Source organism: Polistes dominula, unplaced genomic scaffold (assembly GCF_049000335.1).
Source record: "Polistes dominula isolate Pdom_NZ unplaced genomic scaffold, Pdom_raw_medaka contig_12, whole genome shotgun sequence".
NCBI classification, from domain to species: domain Eukaryota; kingdom Metazoa; phylum Arthropoda; class Insecta; order Hymenoptera; family Vespidae; genus Polistes; species Polistes dominula.
The window spans coordinates 2040289-2064014 of NW_028301116.1; the positions used below are offsets into that span (position 1 = coordinate 2040289).

The 23726-nt window shown below is 28.3% G+C and overlaps 1 protein-coding gene across 1 annotated transcript; it reads left to right on the forward strand.

The window, feature by feature from the left end:
- Positions 1 to 204: 204 nt before the first annotated feature.
- On the forward strand, positions 205 to 18043 carry LOC107070723 (uncharacterized). Its single transcript, XM_089176817.1, has 13 exons — positions 205 to 339; positions 3009 to 3155; positions 5164 to 5304; positions 8591 to 8736; positions 9166 to 9338; positions 10018 to 10288; positions 10414 to 10536; positions 10630 to 10800; positions 11096 to 11256; positions 11340 to 11593; positions 11677 to 15293; positions 15363 to 15503; positions 15580 to 18043. Exons 2-13 carry the CDS (start codon positions 3065 to 3067, stop codon positions 16759 to 16761), a joined length of 6471 nt encoding a protein of 2156 aa, XP_089032943.1. The 5' UTR covers positions 205 to 339; positions 3009 to 3064; the 3' UTR covers positions 16762 to 18043.
- The last annotated feature ends 5683 nt before the right edge of the window (positions 18044 to 23726 follow it).

The window sequence follows — 23726 nt, forward strand, 5'->3', positions numbered from 1 at the left end:
TTCCTTTTTTTCCACGTATGATATTGAAAGAAACGAAATCCACCGATGACGTAACGATAATCATCGTACAAGAAAAAAAAATAAGAGTGTACGTATATCCGTGGTGTTAGATCCTACCTTCTAGTTGTTGCTATCCTAACTCATTTACATACGTCAATGATTAATCCCGAAGATAGTTAACGCATCTTGCTAAGAAGAGTTATACTACTGCGTGAGGATAGGACGAGTAAACACGTGTATCCAATCATGGGAAAAGAAAAGATTCTTTCTTACTGTTAGTTAAAACTGCAGTTCTATACGAACCGTCGTACCGCGTAGTAGAATCCGATAGTTCAACAGGTACGATCAATCTGCGATCTTATATTACACCTATATCTATTTATCTTTAGTTATCTTACAATTTACAAATATTTTTTTTTATTTGATTATATATTATTAGTATTGATATTTATTTTAATATTATATAATATAATAAAATTTATATTAATATTATATATATATTATACATATAATATAATATAATTATTATATGCCTGTGTGTGGTATATAATAATATAATTAATATAATAGTAATTATATTAATAATACAATATATTTAATTAGTATTAATATTATATAATATAATTAATATTATATTATTTAAAATTAATTTATAAATTAATATATTATAAATTATAAATATTAATATATTAATTAAATTTTATTAAAAATATATTTATATATTATATAAAATTTATTATTTAAATGTATAATATATTCATATAAATATATATTATTTTTGTTTTCTTTTTATTACAATTTCTTATTTGTCAATCTTTTCTTTCGTTTCCAACATTTGTTTTTCTTCATTAGAACGGTGGTTTTTTTTTTTAAATTAAACTTCTAGAAGAAAAAAAGTGAATTGAAAGGAAAAAAGAAAAAAACATTAAAAATTGTGAATCTTTTAATAACGGAACATTACACATGCTTCCTTTTCTTTACTCGTTTATTTATTTGATTTTTATTTTTTTTGTTAATCATGATCATGATGATAATCAAAATGTAAACTACCATTCAAACAGATTTGTACGTTTTAAACGAGAATATCGCGTGTCATATGAAAACTTCTTTCTTACTATCTTCGAGTGGAATGTTTAACGAACCGATTATTTTGTTAGTGCTTATTTAGTTGTAAATCGATGCCATTAAAGTGTACATTTTGTGCATAGACAAACCAGTAGCGTGACCAATTAAATATTCTATCTTTATTCGGTAAAAGTGTGCATGTGTGTGTGTTTGGTAGAGTTCCTTAATTAAACAAAAAATTTATCATTAAAAAATGTTCGTGAGACATAACTTGTCGCAAAATTATGAACAAAAAAAAGTTTGTTAATTTAAACAAAAAATATTCACAAGCATCGTTTGAATACATAGTTTGATAATACATTGTTTTCTTTTTTTTTTTTTTAATCATTTAAAAAGTGAAACCTTAATCTCATTTGTCATGGTCGATTATCAATGATATTTCATAAATCAAAATACTCGATTTTCTCTTAACACTTCATTACCTTCTTTAGTTACTACTTTAATGTGAGTGAATACATGTATTAGGTAACGTATCAAGTTCTTTCCAACGATCTTGATCTTGACAATATTCGTATAATTGCGATCAGTATGCCAATAATGTCATGTACTGTCATAAAATTATCATTTCCAAATATCATAGAGTACATAAATTATATTTATTATATAATTATATAAAAGAGTAACATATACACTTGTTTGTTATTTATAATGTGGAAGAGGATTTTATTATTTATATATTTTAATATTATATAATATAATATAAAATATATTTAAAATATTATATAATAAATATTTAATATTAAATTATTTATGTTATATATTTATTATTAAATATATTCAATATTATATAATTATATATTTAATTTAATTATTAATATAATATAAAATATTAATTTTATATAAAATATAATATAATATAATTTATATTTAAATAACATAATGATCTTTCTTATTGATCAATAAGAAATTGTAATAAAAAGAAAAGAAAAATAATATATATTTATATTAATATACATTTAAATAATAAATTTTATATACTATATAAATATATTTAATAAAATTTAATTAATATATTAATATTTATAATTTATAATAAAATATTAAATATTATAAATAATATGATATAATATAATTTAATATTTAATTTAATTATTCCTATCTTTATCTCAAAAAAGAAGTAAAAAATAAAAATAAAACAAAATAAAAGATATATTTTTTACTGAACATAATATATATATATATATATATATATATATATATATATATATATATATATATATATATATATATAACAATCAAAAGATAAATAAACAGTTAAAAGAAAATTTGTTTACGAATAAATAAAAATATTAAAAATATTCTCTTGGAATTTATGAATCAGAAGCCTTGTAATAAAACGATCATAAGAGTTCACTTATTTTTAACTCAAGAGAAGAATCGTACACTTACACTAACAGCACACACACACATATGTAATACGGAAAGTGTTTCGAACTGGGCCAGTCCAGTACCCCACCCCATGATCTTGAGTGTGATCTGTTGGGGTCCCGTTGGCCTCTGTACGGCCTCTTTCTTTGTCTCTCTCTCTCTTTCTCTTTGGTTTTCCCTGAACCGATTCTGTTGGTCCTTGGATTGCTACCATCCGGACACAACGATCGGTAGGGTTTACTAAGAGACAGCACGAGTCCTCCGAGGGTTCAGTACGAAACGCGCGTTCGAACTCGAAGGAACCTTCTTCCTCCTCCTTAAAGAGAAATTTTATTCCTCTCTTCAAAAACGGGGGATCTTTTTGAAAAAAAAAATTAAAGAGAGAAAAGAAATAAAATTAAAAAAATAATTAAGGATAATTAATTTTAATATTAAAATATTGAGACGTTAGTCCTTTGATCTCAATGATCACGAAGATAAACGACATTACGAGTGTTTGTTTCTTCAATTTCCAGTATTACACGAGAAAGGATTCTCTACTAAGGATAGATTCAAATAGCAGGAATTAAAAATGGATCCGGCTATTGATAGGATGACAACACGATTGATCCTATTGGTCATCCTTTCATGTTTCACTTCTTTTTCTCATGGATTTAATACGAGTAAGTTTTTATATATATTTTATTTATATTATTTATTTTTGTTCAATGATAATAATGTTTTAATAATTTCATCATTATTATGACGAAGAAATGATTGAAATCGATACAAAAATAATTTTAAATAAATATTGTTTCAAAGAAAAAAACTTGTTTACTTTGAAATTGATCAGAAGTTTCTAATTGGTCTGTTCGAGTAACTATAAAGTTGCCATCTTTTTAAAATTAGACTTTAAATGACTTTCCTGTCATTGTTTTACTCTTGTAAGATCAATGAATGGAACCATTTTCTCTTTCTTTCTTTAAATAAGATCTTTTAATGAATGCCAAAACAAAAAGATCCAAAAGAAAACGTTAATCGTTTTATCTACGACGATCTATCGTACTCATCTTTGAGGTTAGGTTACGCCATCGTACAATTGGAGCACGCTGTCTGACACAAGGACGATACCCAATTACGTAATCGATGCGCTTGCAATGGTCAACCGTGGCCATTAAAGAAAACCGATAACATCTATGAGAACGAACAAAATTTATCTAAAAATAAAAAAATAAAAATTAAAAATAAAATACAAAATGAACATAAGAGAATAATATTCTTCAAAAATTGATATGTCTCGTTTAAAAGTAATTTTAAAAGTTTAAAAAAATATCATCAACTATAATTTGATGATAATGTATATCTACATTTTTTTTGCAAAGGATTTTTTTATAATAATGAAAAAAAGAAAAATATCCTTTACATTCTAATTTATTCATTCTCATGAATTATACATTTTTGTTTCGTTTTAAAATGAAATTTTGAGATAATTGAACAAATTCAACTCACACGAAGTATTTGAAGTAGTTGACAAAAAAAAAACAAACATCGTAATGAGATGACGAAGGATAGATTGAATACTTTCGTTTTCAAAAAAGGAAAAAAAATCAAGTGCTACCATCGTATGAGTCATTAAAATGATTCAAAGAGAAAGAATCACGTATATAAAGAAAACTTTCACTTAGAGTAAGAATGATTTATCCAACTATCATACTGATCGAGTAACAACGTGAGATCGCTAACCGTTAACAATCTAACAAAACGCATTGTATCGCTTATTTAATAATGAATCTCTTTTCGCGCCATTACCCGTCCGTTTATGATAAATCGCGGAATAGTTACGTTGAAGACATAACTATCAAGCGTAAATCCCCATTGTCTCTCATTTATCAAAGAAAACATTTCAGGTTTGCCATTATTTTGTTATTTGTTTGTTCATTTGTTGTTGTACTATTTGTATATTTGTCTTTTCCCAACTATATTATCCACTTTTAATTAAAATTTATTGTACGATAATATACCTAACGTAACATAACTTTAAAAAGAATCGCTTATAATTAACAGTTGGATCATGTGAATCGATTTTATAACAAAATTTCAAGATAACAAACTAACGATAAGTGACAAAGTTATTTTCTACATTGGTAAAAATCAACATATCCGGCAACAACAACAGTTTATAAGAATAGCGAACTGTCTACGTTTCTAAGTAGCAATAAATATGCACCTTATACAAGTGTGTTTCTCTTTCTCTGTCTATCTCTCTTTCATTTTTTAAATTTTATTGACTATTTTTTTTCTTTCTTCAACTTTACATAGTCTACGTTCTACAACAGGTTTGTTAGGTTCTATGTAAACGACTATTATAAACGTTTCTACTCGTATAGTGCAATCATCGATGATGTCAACGACAGTGAAACGTGTTTGACGGATACCTTTGTAATCGTCACTTTGTGTTAGTTAGTTCGTTTCAAATTGATATGAAGATGAAAGAAGACATATGAAACGAATATTTTTAGTTGTTCGTTCATATCTATTCTTAGAATAAAAATAACAATAATAATAATGGTAGTAGAGTATTGAAAATGTAAATGTTAACTTTACACGAAAGAAAGAGAACAAAAAAAAACAAATCAAAAACAATATGAAACTTGTATCAATTTATTTACATTTTTTTTTCTGTTTCTCTAGAATGTCGAACAAAAACTTCACCAGGGAGAGAAGTTATTTGTTATACTTCGAAAAATGACGTGAGTTTAATCGGAGATTCGATCTGTAGGTGCACCACTTTGGTACATCTAGGACACGACATACAAAATCTTTCAATTACTGGTAAGTCATTGAAAAAAAAAAGAACATATTTCAAAATTCTATTTATGACGAATACACAATACAACAAGCTTAATGTTACCGTATTAACATAATAAAAAAGTTATTTATGTACGTGAATTGAATCGAGAGTACAAAACGATTACTCATAGAGAATATTCTTGCAAAATTCAATGACCAGACACCCACGTTCAGGATACAACCATAACGGTGTGTTCTATGATTCATTAACTTGATCTAATCTAACGAGTAATTTTCAATGAATTCAATTTTTACATTTACGTTAAAAATATAATAGTATTATAGATTAAAGTTCGAAGTTGAAATTGTTAATAGTAAATTCTTGATGTCCTTGATATCATGGTCGATTAAAATAGCACACCAAATCGTCTTGGATAGATAAATAGATAGAAAAAGAAATAGGAAAATGGAAGAAGAAGAAAAAAACAGAAATAAGATGGCGAAATAAATGAGAAATCGAGAGAATACTTTACTGGAAATTCTTTCTAACCATGATAGGTAGCATGATGACGTTAGAGTGTCGTTGCGCTTGCTTATGCGACGACTTCAAAGAATTGCATAAACGATCCAGACCGTATTTGAAACCATCGGGTGGTATTCGTGTCCTTGCACTTGCAACAAGAGACTGCATAAGTTACACATTGCTAACCTTTGTATCTGTATATACATATACAGGGTGATTCATCAGCTCTTGCCACCTAAATACCTCCGAAAGTATGATAGTAGTAGAAAAGTGGATAAGGAAAAAGTTACATGAATAATTCAGGATTTCAATATGATATTAGCATTTTTTGTAATTATATTTATAAAAGTAGATTAATATCGGAATTTAAATTCCATGGTTGTATAATTTAAATCAATCAAAGTAAGGCATACTTCCAATCATTTACATTTGTTGTTTTCTATAGATTTTATAAATATATATTATATTTTCAAGGAAATGATGATACGATGTTAGAGATCGCAAGATATCATCCTTCTCTCGTGTTTCTACATTTTATAAATATATATATTTTATTTTCAATGAAAAGATGACATGATGTTACAGATCGCAAAACATCATCTCGTGTTTCTCAACACGCGTGGTTTAACAATATACCTAACAAAAAATCACTCACATAATTTGATCTTCTCGTAAGATGACCATCAGAATTTTTTTACCTTATCTCTATCTTTCTTTCTTTTGATACAGTTTAGTACAACTTTTCGTAAAAATATAAATTTGTAAATATATATATCAAATACTTATATTATCATCAGATGATGGTACTTATCGAAATTAATTAATTTTAAATCTTTTTTATGAGATCGAATAAAGTCTCGTTAAATATTATCGATAATAATAATAATTATAATAATATCATTAAAAATTTTGGTAAATAAATATACTTAATATTTATTATTATAATTATTATAATAAATAAATATAAAAATAATTTATGAATAATATTTTATCTGATATTAGTGTTTTATGAAAAAAAATTGTGATACTTAAGACCCCTTCAGGTTTGAACGAAAATTGATGAGAATAAAATTGCTATCTCATTGAAAAAAAAATTCTGATGGTGAGTAGAAAGGTAAGAAAAAAAAACGAATGTATAGGACATGAGATTATGCGAACATGAGAATCTATACAGCAGAATACAGCAGAAACCTTAAAAATGTAGGAAGAACTTTTTTTTCTTTTTTAAGAATTTTTTGAATCTTTTTCTAGGTCAATAAGACATTCGATCTCGAAAGTGTTGAAACACGTGGGTGTTTATTATATAAGGGTGTGGTTGATTAAATGTTTGAAACCACGAAAGTGGTCCATTTTTTCTTTGTTGGATGATTCAGATTAAAAAAAAAAAAAGAGAAAGAAGTATTACTTTCCCTGTTCCGGTTTAACCGAACCCATAAAAATTACGTAAAACTTCATTCGCATGAATGATAAATCGATGATCTATATTCCGATCAAACTTAAAAATCACAAGAATCTTTTTAAATTATGAAATATAACAAGATATAAATTATTAAAATTTTTGTTTGTACATTTACGAAGAATACAATTATGTTTGCTTACTCATAAGCTGGTTACATTTCAAATAAATAGGATTATCATTATTGCAATGAGTTTTTTTATTGTAATCCAATTGTAAGTAACTTGAAGAATGATCATTACGATGATGTAATTATGCAGTGAACTTTGACGCATTGTTGGTATAATATAAAAAAAAAATAGAAATAAAATTCCTTATTAGTCGTTAAATTGATTTTCATACCAAGAATTCTTCTAATCCTAGATATAATAATAATAATAATATGATTTAATAAAAAAATTTAATAAAAAATAATAAATAAAATATATTTTATTATTTTACATAATTTAATTTATTTTTGCACATTGAAAATTTTGTTTTATTTGTTTAATAATTTTGTAATAATATTATGAATATAATAAAAGTGATTAATATGATTTAATAAAAAATAATAAATAAAATATATTTAATTAATTTGCATGATCTAATTTATTATTCAACGTTGAAGAAATTGTTTAAAGATTTTGTAATAATATTATGATTATACTAAAAGTGATTAACGAAACTTTACAAACAAACCAACAAAAAATATATTTATAATAATCGTCAATTTGAGATTACCACCCATAATACTTTCGACTTCCGTTGAAAAGAGATTGTACGAGATGTAAACTTTTATTATTACAAAAAATGTATGATTAAAAGTGTCTACTACTTTCTTCTTTCTACGTTCCTCTCGATTTTGCGACGAGAAAATAATTACAACCTTCTAACTATCTAATCGTCTACCTTGAAGACTACCAATGTATGCATCAATTAGTTGACTATATAGTCCTTATATTATTATAAAGTGAAATATGCGATGCAATTTTATAAAAATTATTACACCAAGTTTACCATGACTTTTCTACCTTTTCAACTAACATGATATTTTTTAAAAAATATGAATTTTCTTTTTTTTTACAATTAATAATAGAAAGGTCAAATTCAAGTTATGAATCTGTGATGAAAATTAAAGTTAATTTTATAAACGTGTAATTTTTAGATCAATTGAAAAATGCATTTGATTAATGTATAAATATATTTCAAAAATATTTTTTTAATCGTCATTAATTAACAATACATTGTACCTGTCGATTAAATATTTTTTATTTAATTAAATGATCGTCTTGTCAGATTTTAATTTTTTTCCATTCGTTTTACTGAACATTCTATCAAAACAAAATTAATTATTTACATGTTTTATTTAGATTTTCTAGAATTTAGCGAGGATTTGAAAGAAGTGAATCCACCGATTCAATTCGTCATTTCAATTAACGATCCAGCAGGAATTCTTAAAACTTCCGGTACGATTCGTCAGACAACGGTTGCCCGTTTGATTAACATTTTAAATGAGGTAAGTCATTTTCTGAGATTTTAATCAATAATTTAATATATAAATACTTCATAGGTGGATAATATGAACTTTCTTTTTTTAATAAAAAACAGGTTGTTGACGTAATTGGTGACGTAGTAGTATAATAAATTATTTTATTTCAAGAAATCGTATACATTATTTTGAGAACAGATTTGTAATCAAATCATTTGTTACTTTGCTTCACAAATATTATAATTATTTATTATTTTAATATTTATCAAATTAATTATTAATTAAAATAAATAATAAAAATTGACATCAAAATATAAATTATTAATTAAAATTTTTAATTAAAGTGTTATCAATTTTTAGGTGCAACATTTAATTATTTTAATGATTACGAACAAATTACAAAATTAATATTATATGCACTATTTATAAATAATATAATTTGTGTATTATTTTAAGGTTGATGGTGTTGAATTAAATGTAACAGCTGGTTCGAAAGAACGTCTTTATCATTTCGTGAAGGGTCTCAAAGATGAAATGGTACGAAAATCTATCGACAAAAGGATACTTATGGCATTACCAACGAAACCAGAAGATTTAGCTAAACAATTTGATCTAAAACAACTTTCAAAGTAAGATACATTCTTTTAATAATATTTATCATTATTTTTCTTTTTTATTTAATATCCATGTTCGTTATCATGCAATCTGAAAAATCCTATTAGATAAATGTAAAGTAAACAGTAGTTACAAAAAAAAAATTATTATTGAACATTCTGATAGATAACTTTATCCTTGTAACACTTGAACAATTACTCTCGTACGCTAGGATCATTTTAAGTATACTTACACTCGTTGTTCATTTGATTGAATCATACGTGAATGATAATGATGATCATGATGATAATGATGATAATCCATATCGCACATTTATGTGAGACAATCTGACTATTCGGAGTATTGATTGAATATGAATGAGTTTAGAAACTTATTTGGAATAATATTACGAATGTAAACTAATTCATGTGTACTGTACATTCTTTAAAACGAGGTCAGGTGATCTCGATGACACGAATACCTTACATATATCAATCTTTATTAATTCATTGTTTTTTTATTAATCCAATTTTCAAATCATTTCATCATTGTAACATCTAATGAAAAATTCAATTAAAAATTCATGCAACTGTATTCTTAATAAATTTTTCTAAAACCTTTCATACACCAGCTCATATCAAAAGTTGGTATCACCCTGTATAAGTAAAATGTCAAATGCACAATCTAATTGATATTTCTTTTTACCATAAATAGATACGTGGATCTATTTACGATTGCAACTCATTACCTAACAGATGACGATGAAGTTTATTATACTTTCCATCCTTCACGTATGATCGGTCTATTCGATATGCTCAACACGGACAGCTTGGTTGATCTCATAAGCGGATTAGGTGCACCTAAAAACAAGTTATTGATTTCTATGCCAGCAAGTGCTTACAAATTTAATTTAAAAAATGAGACTGAAAATGCACCAAGGTCAAATACCGAAGACAAATTCCCAACTGTCATCGATCGAAAAGAGGTAAGAAAAAAAAAATACAAAAAGATGAAGAATAAAATTTGCATTGAATTTAAATATATTACGATGATCATAGTGTTTAACATAATAAAAAGTAGGTTGAAATATTTGTCACTTAACATTTCTAGTTTTGTGAATCAATGGATGATGAAGAATGGACGATTGAAAGAGACGAGGATTTAACGGCACCTTATGCATTTAAAAATAAAACATGGATAGCATTCGAAGATAAAATTTCAGCACGCATTAAAGTATAATCATCACCATGTGAATTATAATTTATCTTCTTTATTTCTTTGTCTAATTTTCATATGTTATTTAATATTAATTGATTTTGTTGATAGGGAAAATATGTAATTCTACGTGGACTTGCTGGTTTGGGTATTTGGGATATAGAAAATGATTTAAAAAGTGATTGTGGTGAACCGATAACTCATGATGTTTATCGGTCATTTAGAAATTTAAAGAAAAGATCGGCACATGATGTTTTCACTTCGTTAGAAGATGATCTTCATGTAAATATTATTTATTATAATATTATATAATTTATAAATGTATATAAACAATTATTATATATAAAAATTTAAATTTAAATATAAAAATAATTTAATTTAATATTATATATTATTATAAATTATAGTATTATTATTATTATTATTATTATTATTATTATTATTATTATTATTATTATATATATATATATATATATAATTTATGATAAAAATTATATTATTTTTTCATGAAATATTTTTGTTTAATCTTTCGATATTTATTTGTCAATTTATTATTAATTTATTTTTTATTTTTTAGCAAGCAAAAATTACATATCCAAATAAAGTCAAATCATCATTATACAGAGTGGTTAGAGTAGTTGATACCGAAGGACACATTCGTGCAGTACGTGAAAATACCCAAACTGAATTTCCTTGTGTAAGGCAAGGTTTCTTTGTACATCCAAAAAGTTGTAATAGGTAATCAAGTTTTATTCAAATTAAAAATTTGATATACCAACAAGTATAAATTATATAAAATTTGAAATAATTCTTTTTCACAGATTTTATCGATGTGTCAAGTTCAATCAAGCCATAGAAAATTATTCGGTCTTTGAATTTGATTGTCCAGCTGGTTTGGCATTCGACGAGAGAACAGAAGTTTGTGTTTGGCCAGGATCTTTGTCTCAAGGATCTCCATGTCCCGGAAGTAGCGAAGTTGCACCTGCTCCTCAAATTAGATTTCAGTGTCCACCTAAACCAGGATATTATGCCGATCCACGAAATTGTCGTTGGTTCTTTGCTTGTATGGATTTAGGTATGGCAAATCTTTTTTTTTATGTATTTCTATTTAAACAATACACTTGTTGTATATATACTTATACGAGAACTTTATAACAGGTGGTCCAGAAATGGTGGCATTTGAATTTCGTTGTCCTTATGAATTGGTATTCGATCAAGAAAAATTAGTTTGCGAGTGGCCTTGGTTGGTACCAAGTTGCTCAAGTACTGGATCTGGTTATACAAGAAGCGAATATGACATTCATGCTAGTAGCGGATCTACTCAAGGTTCAGGTAGATTTGTTACCGGTGGAATACCCGATGGATTTTCTGGAACAACAGGAGCAGGTTATTACCAAACTGGTGCTAATGCATTTACCGGTTCATCTGATACAAGATTTACGGGTTCATCTGGTACACGATTTACGGGTTCATCTGGTACACGATTTACGGGTTCATCTGGTACACGATTTACGGGTTCATCTGGTACACGATTTACGGGTTCATCTGGTACCCGATTTACTGGTTCATCAATTGGACACGGTATTGGGCAATCAGGTTACTCGGAAGTAACTGGAGGATTTTCAACTGGATCAGGTACTGGTAGTACTACGGGATATGGATCAATTACTGGTTCACATGAAATTGGTGGACATTATTCTGGAAGTGTATCAGATGGATTTAAAGGTTCAACTGGATCAGGTACTGGTAGTACTACGGGATATGGATCAATTACTGGTTCACATGAAATTGGTGGACATTATACTGGAAGTGTATCAGATGGATATAAAGGTTCAACTGGCACAGGATATATTGGAATTCAAACAGATACTGATGGATCTAGATATTCAGGATCGTTAGGATCAAATAGTGTATATCGGGGTTCAACAACTGGTATTCATGCAGGATCAGGATATACGAAAACTAGCAGTGATTCATCGAGCACTAAAACGTATTCACAATCGAATGGTCAAACTTCATTTGGATCAGGATATTCGCAAGGAACACGTGTTCCTTATCAAGGCTCTAGTAACACCATTCAAACTGGTGGTGGATCTGCAGGATCTATTAATGGTGTATATACCGTATCGACCAATGGATTATCAGGTTCCCAATATACGGGAGGTTTAGGAAATACTAATGAATACTCTGAATCATCTAGTCCTGATTATATAGGGGGAGATATTGATTCTGGTTTTGGATATAAAGGACCGATAGGTGATTATACTGAAGATTATAACGAACAGAAAGGATCTAATGGATATTCCGACAGTACATTGTATTCAGGAGTAACTAAAGGAACATTGACACAAACAGGTGGATACACAGGATCATCTGGAAGTAGCTATACTGGTTCTTCGAATACAGGATATTCGCAAAGACCTTCTATTTCTGGATCTTCTACTGGAATTGGACATGCTGGAACGATTGATTACGCAGGATCTACAGGATCTGGATATACTGGATCAGATTTGTCAACGAAAACAAAATATACTAGCTCATTTGATGCGGGACACTTTGGAGGTTCTAGCACTGCATTTACAGGATCAACGTCAATTGGTTCAAATTATCCTGATAAATCGATAGTAGGTGGAAAAGTTGTACCAGGAGTATTACAAGGTGGAAGTTACGATACGACATCTACATTGGCACAAGGCCATACGGGTAGCAGTACTCATTATTTTGAAAAATCTAAAGATTCTGAATTACCTGGTTATACTATACCAGTACAAATTATACCTGGGGAATCACCATATTATACAAGTGGTGTTACAGGAGGTAGTTCAGTAACGGATACTGTTAGTGGAAGCTACAGTGGTGGAAAAATTGGTTCGGGTTCAACATCATCAGTATTTACAAATTATCAAGGCCAGACAGGTACATACATTACTGATCATGCAGTATCTGGTGGTCCTATATATTCTAGCCAATCTGGAATCAAAACAACTTATACTGATGGTACTGGTGCAACAAGCGTTTTCCGTAAAGATGGATTTAATAAATACGATGGTGTTTCAGGAAGTAATTTAAATATTACATTAGTACTTGATAATACTACGCCTATACCTAATAAATTTTATCAACACACTGGTTATACTAATGGTTATAATCTTGGACAAACAAGTACTGGCACTATCATTACTGGTAACAATGTTGAAGGAGCTATAATCACTGACGATTCTTCTTCTGGATCTGTTATTACTCAAGGAGATATATCTGGATCAATTTCAACAGGATCAGCTCAACAAGGAACTGTTATCACTGGAAGTAGTCAACCAGGATATGTTAAAACACAAACTGGTTCTCCTGGGTATGTTGTTAGTGATGGAGTTAAAACTATTTATTCTGAATCATCTAGTCCAGGAACTTTGTTGCACGGATCAGTTTCTTCAGGAGTTTCATTGGATGGAACTCCTACTTCTGGTGTAATCTTGCAGGGACAGAGTAGCCCGAGTATTCATTTAACTGGCCAAACTTCTAGTGGTGTTGTAGTAGGTGGAAATGTTCAAGAAGGTACTACTGTTGGTGGAAATTATTATTATACCGGTTCTGAATCATCAATTTATAGTAACAAAGGTTCGAGTAATGTAGGACAGGTGACTCCTTCAACCACTGAAAGAACAAGTTATAAGATAAATGAATACCATGATAACGGAGGACGTGGTACCATCAAATTTAATAATGGTCTTGTTACCACTAAATACACTGAAAGTGATCTTAAAGATTACAGAACATCGATTGGTACGCTTCCCGACAATTCTGTGCCTGGAGGCAGATTCGATGGAATTTACAGTCAAACAGGTTCTTCGGGATACTCTTCTACTAAATCTAATACATTTACTCAAGATGGATTTACAAAAACAGGACCAACAAGAACGGGATATGTAACTGCAACCTTAGGTGGTAGAGGATCTTACACTACCAGTACTGGACAACGTCCTGCAATAAATTATGATAAAATTGGAGAAAATGCTTTTGATGGAAATGTTGCTGGGTATACGAAAACGTCTAAGATTCATTCAAATGTAATTACATCAACTGAAGCACCAGATGCTACACACGTCGATACATCTAAAATCACTTTAGGACCATCTCATTCAGTATCAAATATTTACGATAATACCGGTGGTATAAAATCTTCCACGACTAGTGAAGGATCTTATGCAGTGACGACACCTTCTTATTTAGATGTTGGAATTTATCAAACACCATCGACCATAGATTCTGCAAGAGTAACACCTGTATCTATCACAGATGACACGTACAATAAACCAAGTTATGTAACTGGACAAATTCCAACAGGATTTGTTAAACAAAGGCAACCAACACCAACTGTTTCCTCAGGACTTTACACAACTGGACCAATTGAAAACTATAGAACAACAGTTTTCGAAGCAGCTAAAATTCCAGTTTCTGTATCTATGGTTCAACCAGTATTCGATAATGGTTACAAAACTATCATTTCTTCAACACCTATCCCAATTAGTTCATCAGGAACAACATACACTTATAAGGATAATCGTTTTAACACTGGATCTCTTTCCACGCATGCCCAATCTGTTTATGAAAGTGGGGGTTCATTCCAATCAACTGGTTTATATAATCAAACAGGTCACATCCCTGTTACCACTTCTTTACCTTCAGTTTCTATATCATCTGGATATGTTTCGGAAAAGTCAAGACCATCAACAATATTTGGAACTTATAATCAACCGACTGTAACATCGCAACCAGAGGTAAATTTTTTACTCGACCCATTGAATTTATTATCATCACATTATATTAATAATTTTATTATTTCTTAGATACAATACGTTCCTAGTAGCACTACAGGATCCGTTTCAAATGGTTTTAATGGATACACTTATACAAAAGGAAAGATACCATTTGGAGTAAATGTCACACCCTCTACAATAATTCATCAGCAATCTACGGAAAGTGTACAGGTTCGATTTATAATTAAATTATTTTATAAATATAAATGTTAATAATGTATAACGAAAATGTTTGTTCTTGTTTCAGTCATCGTCAACGACACCTTCATCACCAATCGGAGTAATCTACACGAAACCATTCTCATTATCTAGTACAATTTATGATCAGTCTACTCCAAAATCTATTTCAGTGATTGGTGATACATCATCTAGTCAAGATTACGATACGAAAACTAAGACATCATTTGGATCGAGTACTACTTTCGGTGAATCACCAATGAATTTAGATATCTCACTTGATAAAGTAGAGACCCTTGTCAATAATTACAACAGAGGAACGGTTAAATATGTTCCTAACAAATATGACACTTATACTGGAATCGATAGTACAAGTTCTACAGGATCAACTTACAGAGGATCAACAAGCAGAAAACAATCATCCTACTCAACTTCAGCTGGTCAAACTTACGTTGGATCAACGAGAACTGAAAGTACACCGATTATAACGACGTATTCAGGTGGTTATAGCAAATCGTCATCTGTAACACCATCTTACGAGATAAGCACGCAAACAACTGCTGTACAAAGTAAAGGTAAAGTTATCGTTAAATGGAGTGATCTGCATCCATTGCTTATCAGCAAACTTGGTGCGGAATGTACTTGTAAAGCTGATCCTTTCGGAACACTTCGTGGTCCTGGTAAAAATTTAATAAACTCATCTAAGGGTCAAATAGATCTTGCCAATTATGATGAATCAGATGTATACGTTGATCTTGAAAATGATGACTCTGGTGAATACGATTACGTTACCAATTATGGATCTTCCTCACCGAGACCTTTCAAAATTGAAAATAAAGCTATCACTGCAAGCACTGATAAAAGTGCATCTCCTGGTTCCACCTATTTACCGAGTGTATCTACTTCAGTTACTCGCAGTTTTATTCCAAGTGAAAGATCAGGAAAGAAATTGGAACAAAGTGATTCGAGTACCAATTCAGTAGGTGAATCAAACAACTATAACTTTGTTCCGAAAAGTCTTGAGGAATCTGAAGAAATTCTAGAAGGTCCCAATGATTGTGCCAGACCTGGTCTTTTCAGACATCCTAATTCATGTAACAAGTTCTATGCTTGTCACTGGGACGAATGGAAGAAAAGATTTACTCTTCATGTGTTCAATTGTCCAGTATTCTTGACATTCGATAACAACGCTGAGGCATGCAATTGGCCTAGCAAAGGACCAGCTTGTCAAGATGGCAACTTATTGGTTTAAAATTTACTATTATTCTTCCATTATTCGTTTATTGAGGATCATGAGCAAACTTTACTGGATCTTTGATCCAAATCGAGATCTGAGAGATCGATACGTTATTCTCGTGAACAATTGTAAATAATAATTATTATTTCTTTCTATTTCTTTCTAAATTTGTATATATCTATTATAAATATGCACATATATATTTATACATTATGCATATACATATATATGTGTGTGTGCGTATCTGAAACCTTGCCAATTTTTATTCTCTTTTGTTTTTTGTTTTTTTTTGGAAATATATGAAACTTCAGAACAAATGTGTTCTGAATATGATGACAGAAAAATTAGAAAGAAATGTATGAAACCAAGTCAAATACTCGAAAATGTTATTAACAACTATAATAACTTATGTGAGAGTAGATAATATTCGTAAGATTATTTAATTAAGTCACGAAGAAAATGATATAAATATACAAAATAGATCTTATAAATTAATGCACAATTTTTACGAAGGATTCATTTGAAAATCTTTTTAAATTATCCAAATTGTTTGTTTCTTTATTATTTCTTGTTCAATTAACTCTGTGTTCAATCCATTGCTATTTTTCGCTCCTTTTATTCAATCACTCCCGTGGCGATTTAATTATTCAATTTAATTATCTATCTATTATTATTTATTTCGTTCGCTTGTTTTATTCGATAGCTTTTAAGTATGGCATGCCAAATGCAATAATTATTTTATTGTTTATTCTTATGGCATAATTTCTTGTTTTATTTTTCTTTATGAACTACGAGTAAACCCTCTGTAATCGAATTTATTTTTAAATAACGTTTAAAAAAATGTGAAATTGATTGTAACATATATTTGTTCCGTTTTTCCTATTTAAAAAAGAAAATGTAATAAAATTTTAAAAATTATATTTGTGTGTGTAAAGGAAAGATGAAACGAATAATATATATAACAATCCAATAGTATAACTAATACCAGTACAACTATATAGTATACTATATGTATAATCTACAATATATTTAACAAATATTATTAACGAATAATTTTATAACGAAAAATGAAAATAATACATAAAAAAAAACAATACAGATATATAATTACTTATTTGAAACATTGCGTGGTATTCTCGAGGGTTTAAAATATTGTTTTGTTTTCTTTAGATACTATTCTTTTCTTTGCATCCTAAGTCAAAGCTTTTATCGCATCTGTCGTGCCATTTCATTATGGTAATTTCCTGTTAAATGATTATAAAATAAATGTATGAAATAAAATTATAAAAATACGAAATTTTTATTTAATACCTGTGCCCATATTATTTAATATTTAAAAAAATATATATATATTATAAATATTAAAAATATTATTTTATATATATTATCTTTTAATTTTACCTGCTACAGTCGAGACGATGAACTAACCACAAATGAAACGTAACGGAGTTTATTTCACAGCGTAGCCAGTAGATGGATCTTCTTGGACACGTAATGACCAAATTAAAACTAAAAATTCGTTTTTAAAATTTTACTTTTCAACAATAATATATCTTTCTTTTAATAATTAACTATTATTTTAAACTCTAAGACATCCTACTTAAATTACAGGACTATATAACTCTCGAACTCATCACTGCACAGGTATGATAAAATAATTACATTAGAATGAAAAGAATGTTAAGATACAAACGTTATAATATTAAATTTTCTTTATTAGAATTATAAGTACCATTGGATACATGCTCGACATAAAAAACAAAAACATAAACAACTTTGTAATTATTGTTTTGTTATAGAAAACAACGGCTCAGTCTTTAAGTGAATTTCGAAGAGGAAGGTACTCCGAAAATATATTCCGTACTTTTAAACAATAATTGATGCTTCTATCCATTAATTACCAATTATTTTTATATTCTAATACACCTTTCTTATATTACAGCATAATTTAACACTCGAAGTAATCACTGCTCATGAACAATAAAATAATTACGTTAGAATAGATAAAATAATAAAATCTGTACGTTATAATATTGAATTTTCTTTATAAGAATTTTAATTGCCGTTGCAGAAATAATCAACATAAGAAAAATCATAAACAACTTTCTAATCAAAGTTTTGTTTTAGAGAACATTGGGTCAGTCTATAAGTGAATTTCGAAGAGGAAGGTACTCCAATAATATATCTCGTACTTTTAATCAATAATCGATACTTCTATCAATTAATTAAGAATTATTTAAATATTCTAATACACTTTACTTTTATTACAGCATAATTAAACACTTGAAGTCATCACTGCGCATGAACAATAAAATAATTACATTAGAATGAATAAAATAATAAAATTTGAACGTTATAATATTGAATTTTCTTTATTAGAATTTTAATTACCGTTGCAGAAATAATCAACGTAAGAAAAATCATAAACAACTTTATAATCAAAGTTTTGTTTTAGAGAACATTGTCAGTCTACAAGTGAATTTCGAAGAGGAAGGTACTCCGAAAATATATTCCGTACTTTTAAACAATAATCGATGCTTCTATCCATTAATTACCAATTATTTTTATATTCTTATACACCTTTCTTATATTACAGCATAATTTAATACTCGAAGTTATCACTGCTCATGAACAATAAATTAATTATATTAGAATGAAAAGAATATTAAAATCCAAACGTTATAATCTCGAATTTTTGTTATTGGAATTATTGTCACCGTTGCACACATGATCAACATATATGAAGTCATATAAACAACTTTGTAATTATTGTTTTGTTATAGAGAACAACGGCACAGTCTTTAAGTGAATTTCGAAGAGGAAGGTACTCTGAAAAAATATTCCGTACTTTTAAGCAATATTCGATACTTCTATCCATTATTTAACAATTATTTTAATATTCTAATACACCCTTATATTATATTCTTATATTACAAATAATTTAACACTTGGAATTTCATTACTGCGCATCAACAATAAATTATTTACATTAGAATAAAAAGAATTTTAAAATCAGAACGTTAGAATCTTGAATTTTCTTTATTAGAATTATAATTTTTCTCTGGTATTTTCGATAATAATTTTAACGATTTTTCGGATGGTACTCTTATGGTGGGGCCTAAGAGATAGATTTATTGCTTTGAATTATATTCAGATGTGAGCATCTTTAGGATGCACATCCCTCGTGGGTCTTCAGAAGCGGTTACCTCCACGTGGTTAGACCCGGACAGTGGTATTTTACTTTCAATGTAATGTTTAACATATTTTTATATGTTTTACATTCCATTGCAAGGGAAATCCAGCCGAAGACCGCTTAAACCATCAACATTATAATTGTAATTAGTTTCTTTTTAACTTCCTAATTAATAACTTCCATGTAATATTCTTGCAGATGAAAAATCTACTCCTCAAAGTTATCACTGCGCATGAGCGATAAAATAATTACATAAAAATGCAAATAAATACAAATCAGAACGTTTTCATCTTAAATTCTATTAATTAGGTTGATTATTTTAGTTAGGCACATGCGCAACGTTCGGAAAATCATATCAACAACATTGAATGAAAGAAACCTTCATAGAGGACAATGACCTAGTTTAACAGCTGATTTCGAAGAAGACGGTACTCCTGACCTATATTCCGTTCTTTTAAAAACAATACACACTTTCTTCTAATAATTGACAATTATTATAATACTCTAATATATTCTCTTCATATTATAGATTGTTTAAACATATATAAATTTGTTTAATCATATTAAATTATCATTAACATACTTTGAATAGAAAATATTTTCCATTTGATATTCTTGCAGATGAAAATTCTACCCCCTGAAGTCATCACTGCTCATGAACAATAAATTAATTACATTAGAATGAAAAGAATGTTCAAATCGGAACGTTATAGTCTTGAATTTTCTTTATTAGAATTATTATAACCGTTGTCCACATGCTCAACATAAAAAATAGTCATATAAACAACTTTCTAATAAATGTTTTGTTATAGAGAACAACGGCTCAGTCTATAAGTGAATTTCGAAGAGGAAGGTACTTCGAAAATATATTCCGTACTTTTAAATAATAATCGATATTTCTATCGATTATTTAACAATTATTTTAATATTCTTATACGTTCTACTTATATTACAAATAATTTTAAGTTTCAGAATCATCACTGCGCATGAAGAATAAATTAATTCCATTAGAATGAAAAGAATGTTAAAATCTGAACGTTATAATATTAAATTTTCTTTATTAGAATTTGTATTATCGTTGCAGAAATAATCAACATAAGAAAAATCATAAACACCTTTCTAATCAAAGTTTAGTTCTAGAGAACAATGGGTCAGTCTATAAGTGAATTTCGAAGAGAAAGGTACTCCGAAAATATATTCCGTACTTTTAAACAATAATCGATACTTCTATCGATTAATTAACAATTATTTTAATATTCTAATACACTTTAATTATTTTTCAGATTGTTTCAACGCATATACATTGGTTTAAACGTTACATACACATTAACGTACTTTGAATAGAAAATAATTTTATTATGGATTTATTTTTTCAGTTTATCAGATGACTGTCTTTAACTTGATTGCGTTCCTGGATCGGAAGGTAATATAAAATGCTCCAATTACTTAGATAGCAAATGAAATTGTATTAATATTCATTAAAATTTCTGTTTCAGAAGCGGTTTAATGGGTAGCGGGTAAATTTTTTGTTCGTAAAGGGTGGTACCATTTACGAATAAAGAATTTACTTCAGGTATGCGACCCTGCCCACGCGAGCCATGATTCTATCTTACTCCCAAGGATGGAATCATGTTCATTTGACTTTTAAACTGGAGCTATCGACTTTTTTTTCTTTTTTTTCTTTTTTGGCTTTTTGATATGCATAGATAGATATGCGTTTAGCATGGGAAACTGAAGCTTCATTGTAAGGGAAGACATCTTCCGCTAATTGTTAGACGGACCCACGGATTCTTTTCCGTAAGTTCGCTGTTAGTATATGGTGTTGGACTGAACATTTAGTGTAGGTTTCTCCTAAATTTAGAGTCAGTGGACTAGTCCAACCGGTGGGAAACCACTTTAAAAAAAAATCGTGAAAAAAGTTCCGCTTTAAAAGTTATACCCATCCCCCCTTTTTTTCCTATCCCTTTTATTTTTTAACTCTTTTTTATCCCTTTGTTTTCTGTTGCAGATTGGACTATGTTAAGGAAACGACCACAGGTGGACCAAAGGAGGACCATAAAGGAACAAGAAGTGGACTTGGTAATATAGGATAGTATAAAATAATTATTTCTATAAATAAAATGAAAATTTGTATCTTTATATAATTCTATTTGTAGCATCGCACATGTGTGATCATTATTTTTAATGTATTTTCTTTATGTATAGGTTCCATGGAACAACTCTTAATTGTATACTCTTTTTAATTATTATACTTTATTTTATGGAGATTAAAAATTATGTATATAAATGTATATAGATTGTTTTTCTATAAATTAAAGTTAATCTAGGGTGTGTTAGTTTTAAGTATCATCGAGGATTCTATTGAATTTCTTTTCAGATTACACTCCTTGTTTATCATTTTGTATTTTTTAGTATTGAAATTTTTCTCTGGTATTTTCGATAATAATTTTATGGATTTTTCGGGTGGTACTCTTATGGAGGGGCCTAAGAGTTAGATTTATTCCTTTGAATTGTATTCGGATGTGAGCATCTTTAGTATGCACATCCCTCTTGGGTCTTCAGAAGCGGTTACCTCCTCGTGGTTAGACCCGGGCAATGGATATTACTTTCCATGTAATGTTTATCATATTTTTATATAATATACATTTCATGGTAAGTAAATTCTAGCCAAAGACCGCTTTACCATAAAAAACATTATAATTGTAATTAGTTTCTTTTAACTTTCCAATTAACACATTTTTAGTCCATTCCTTGATTCCTTTTATCCATTTCATATAAAGAAACTAATTACTTTATACTGTTTCTTTTTTTTCTAAAAATTTTGATAATTTTACAGGTACCACACTACTACTGCAGACAATCAAGAATCGTTGAATTTTAATATTTATTTTATTCTTTTTTATTTTGTTTTCAGTAGTACTCACCGAAATCTATGGCCAACAGATGGTTCTGGACTTACCTGTATCTTTTTCTTTTCTTTTTTAAATTAATTAATTATTTTATAAATAAAATAATGTAATAAAAACCTAGCTGTATACGAATACATCGTTTTATCTAATACCGATGATCGATACAATGTGCCATTATTAGTATTGCTGTAACTTCTATGCACATATTGAGCGTGTGTCGGTTAAGTAGATCCCAAACACACTTTCAAATGGCAATCTCTATCCATGAAAAAGTTTACACTAAATGTATCGTTGTTTTTATAATTAGTTTTTGAATATTAAACTGAAATTTTTGAATATTACCAAGGCTGTGGACTATTCCAAGGGACTCATTGGTGGATAATTTTCATTAACTTTAAATTTAATATGCATATACTTTGCTCTTAATTTATTTTCTTCTCTGTTCTCTTTCAAATCAAAATTACGTTTATTTGTATTTAATAATAATAATTATAATCACGTATTATTATTATTATTATATTGTTTTATTCAATTGACAATATATTTACGTATTATAAATTATGAGTTAATTATTTATCTTATGCACAATTTTATTATAGTATTATACTGATATTTAAATGCGAATTTTTATCGATTTTATTTGGTAAAAAAAAAAAAGAAGAAAAGTTTTGTTTGTTCAAAAATAAACTAATTAAATTATTCATGAATGTTATTCAAATGTATTTGTCAAATTATAAATTAAAACAATAGTGTAATTATATAAGGAAATTATTATAATTTATGTAAATATATTTTATACTTTTATACAGTATTATTATAATAAAAGTGTTATTACGCAATTGTTTTTTTTCCTTCTTCTTTTGTTGTATCGATTTCTA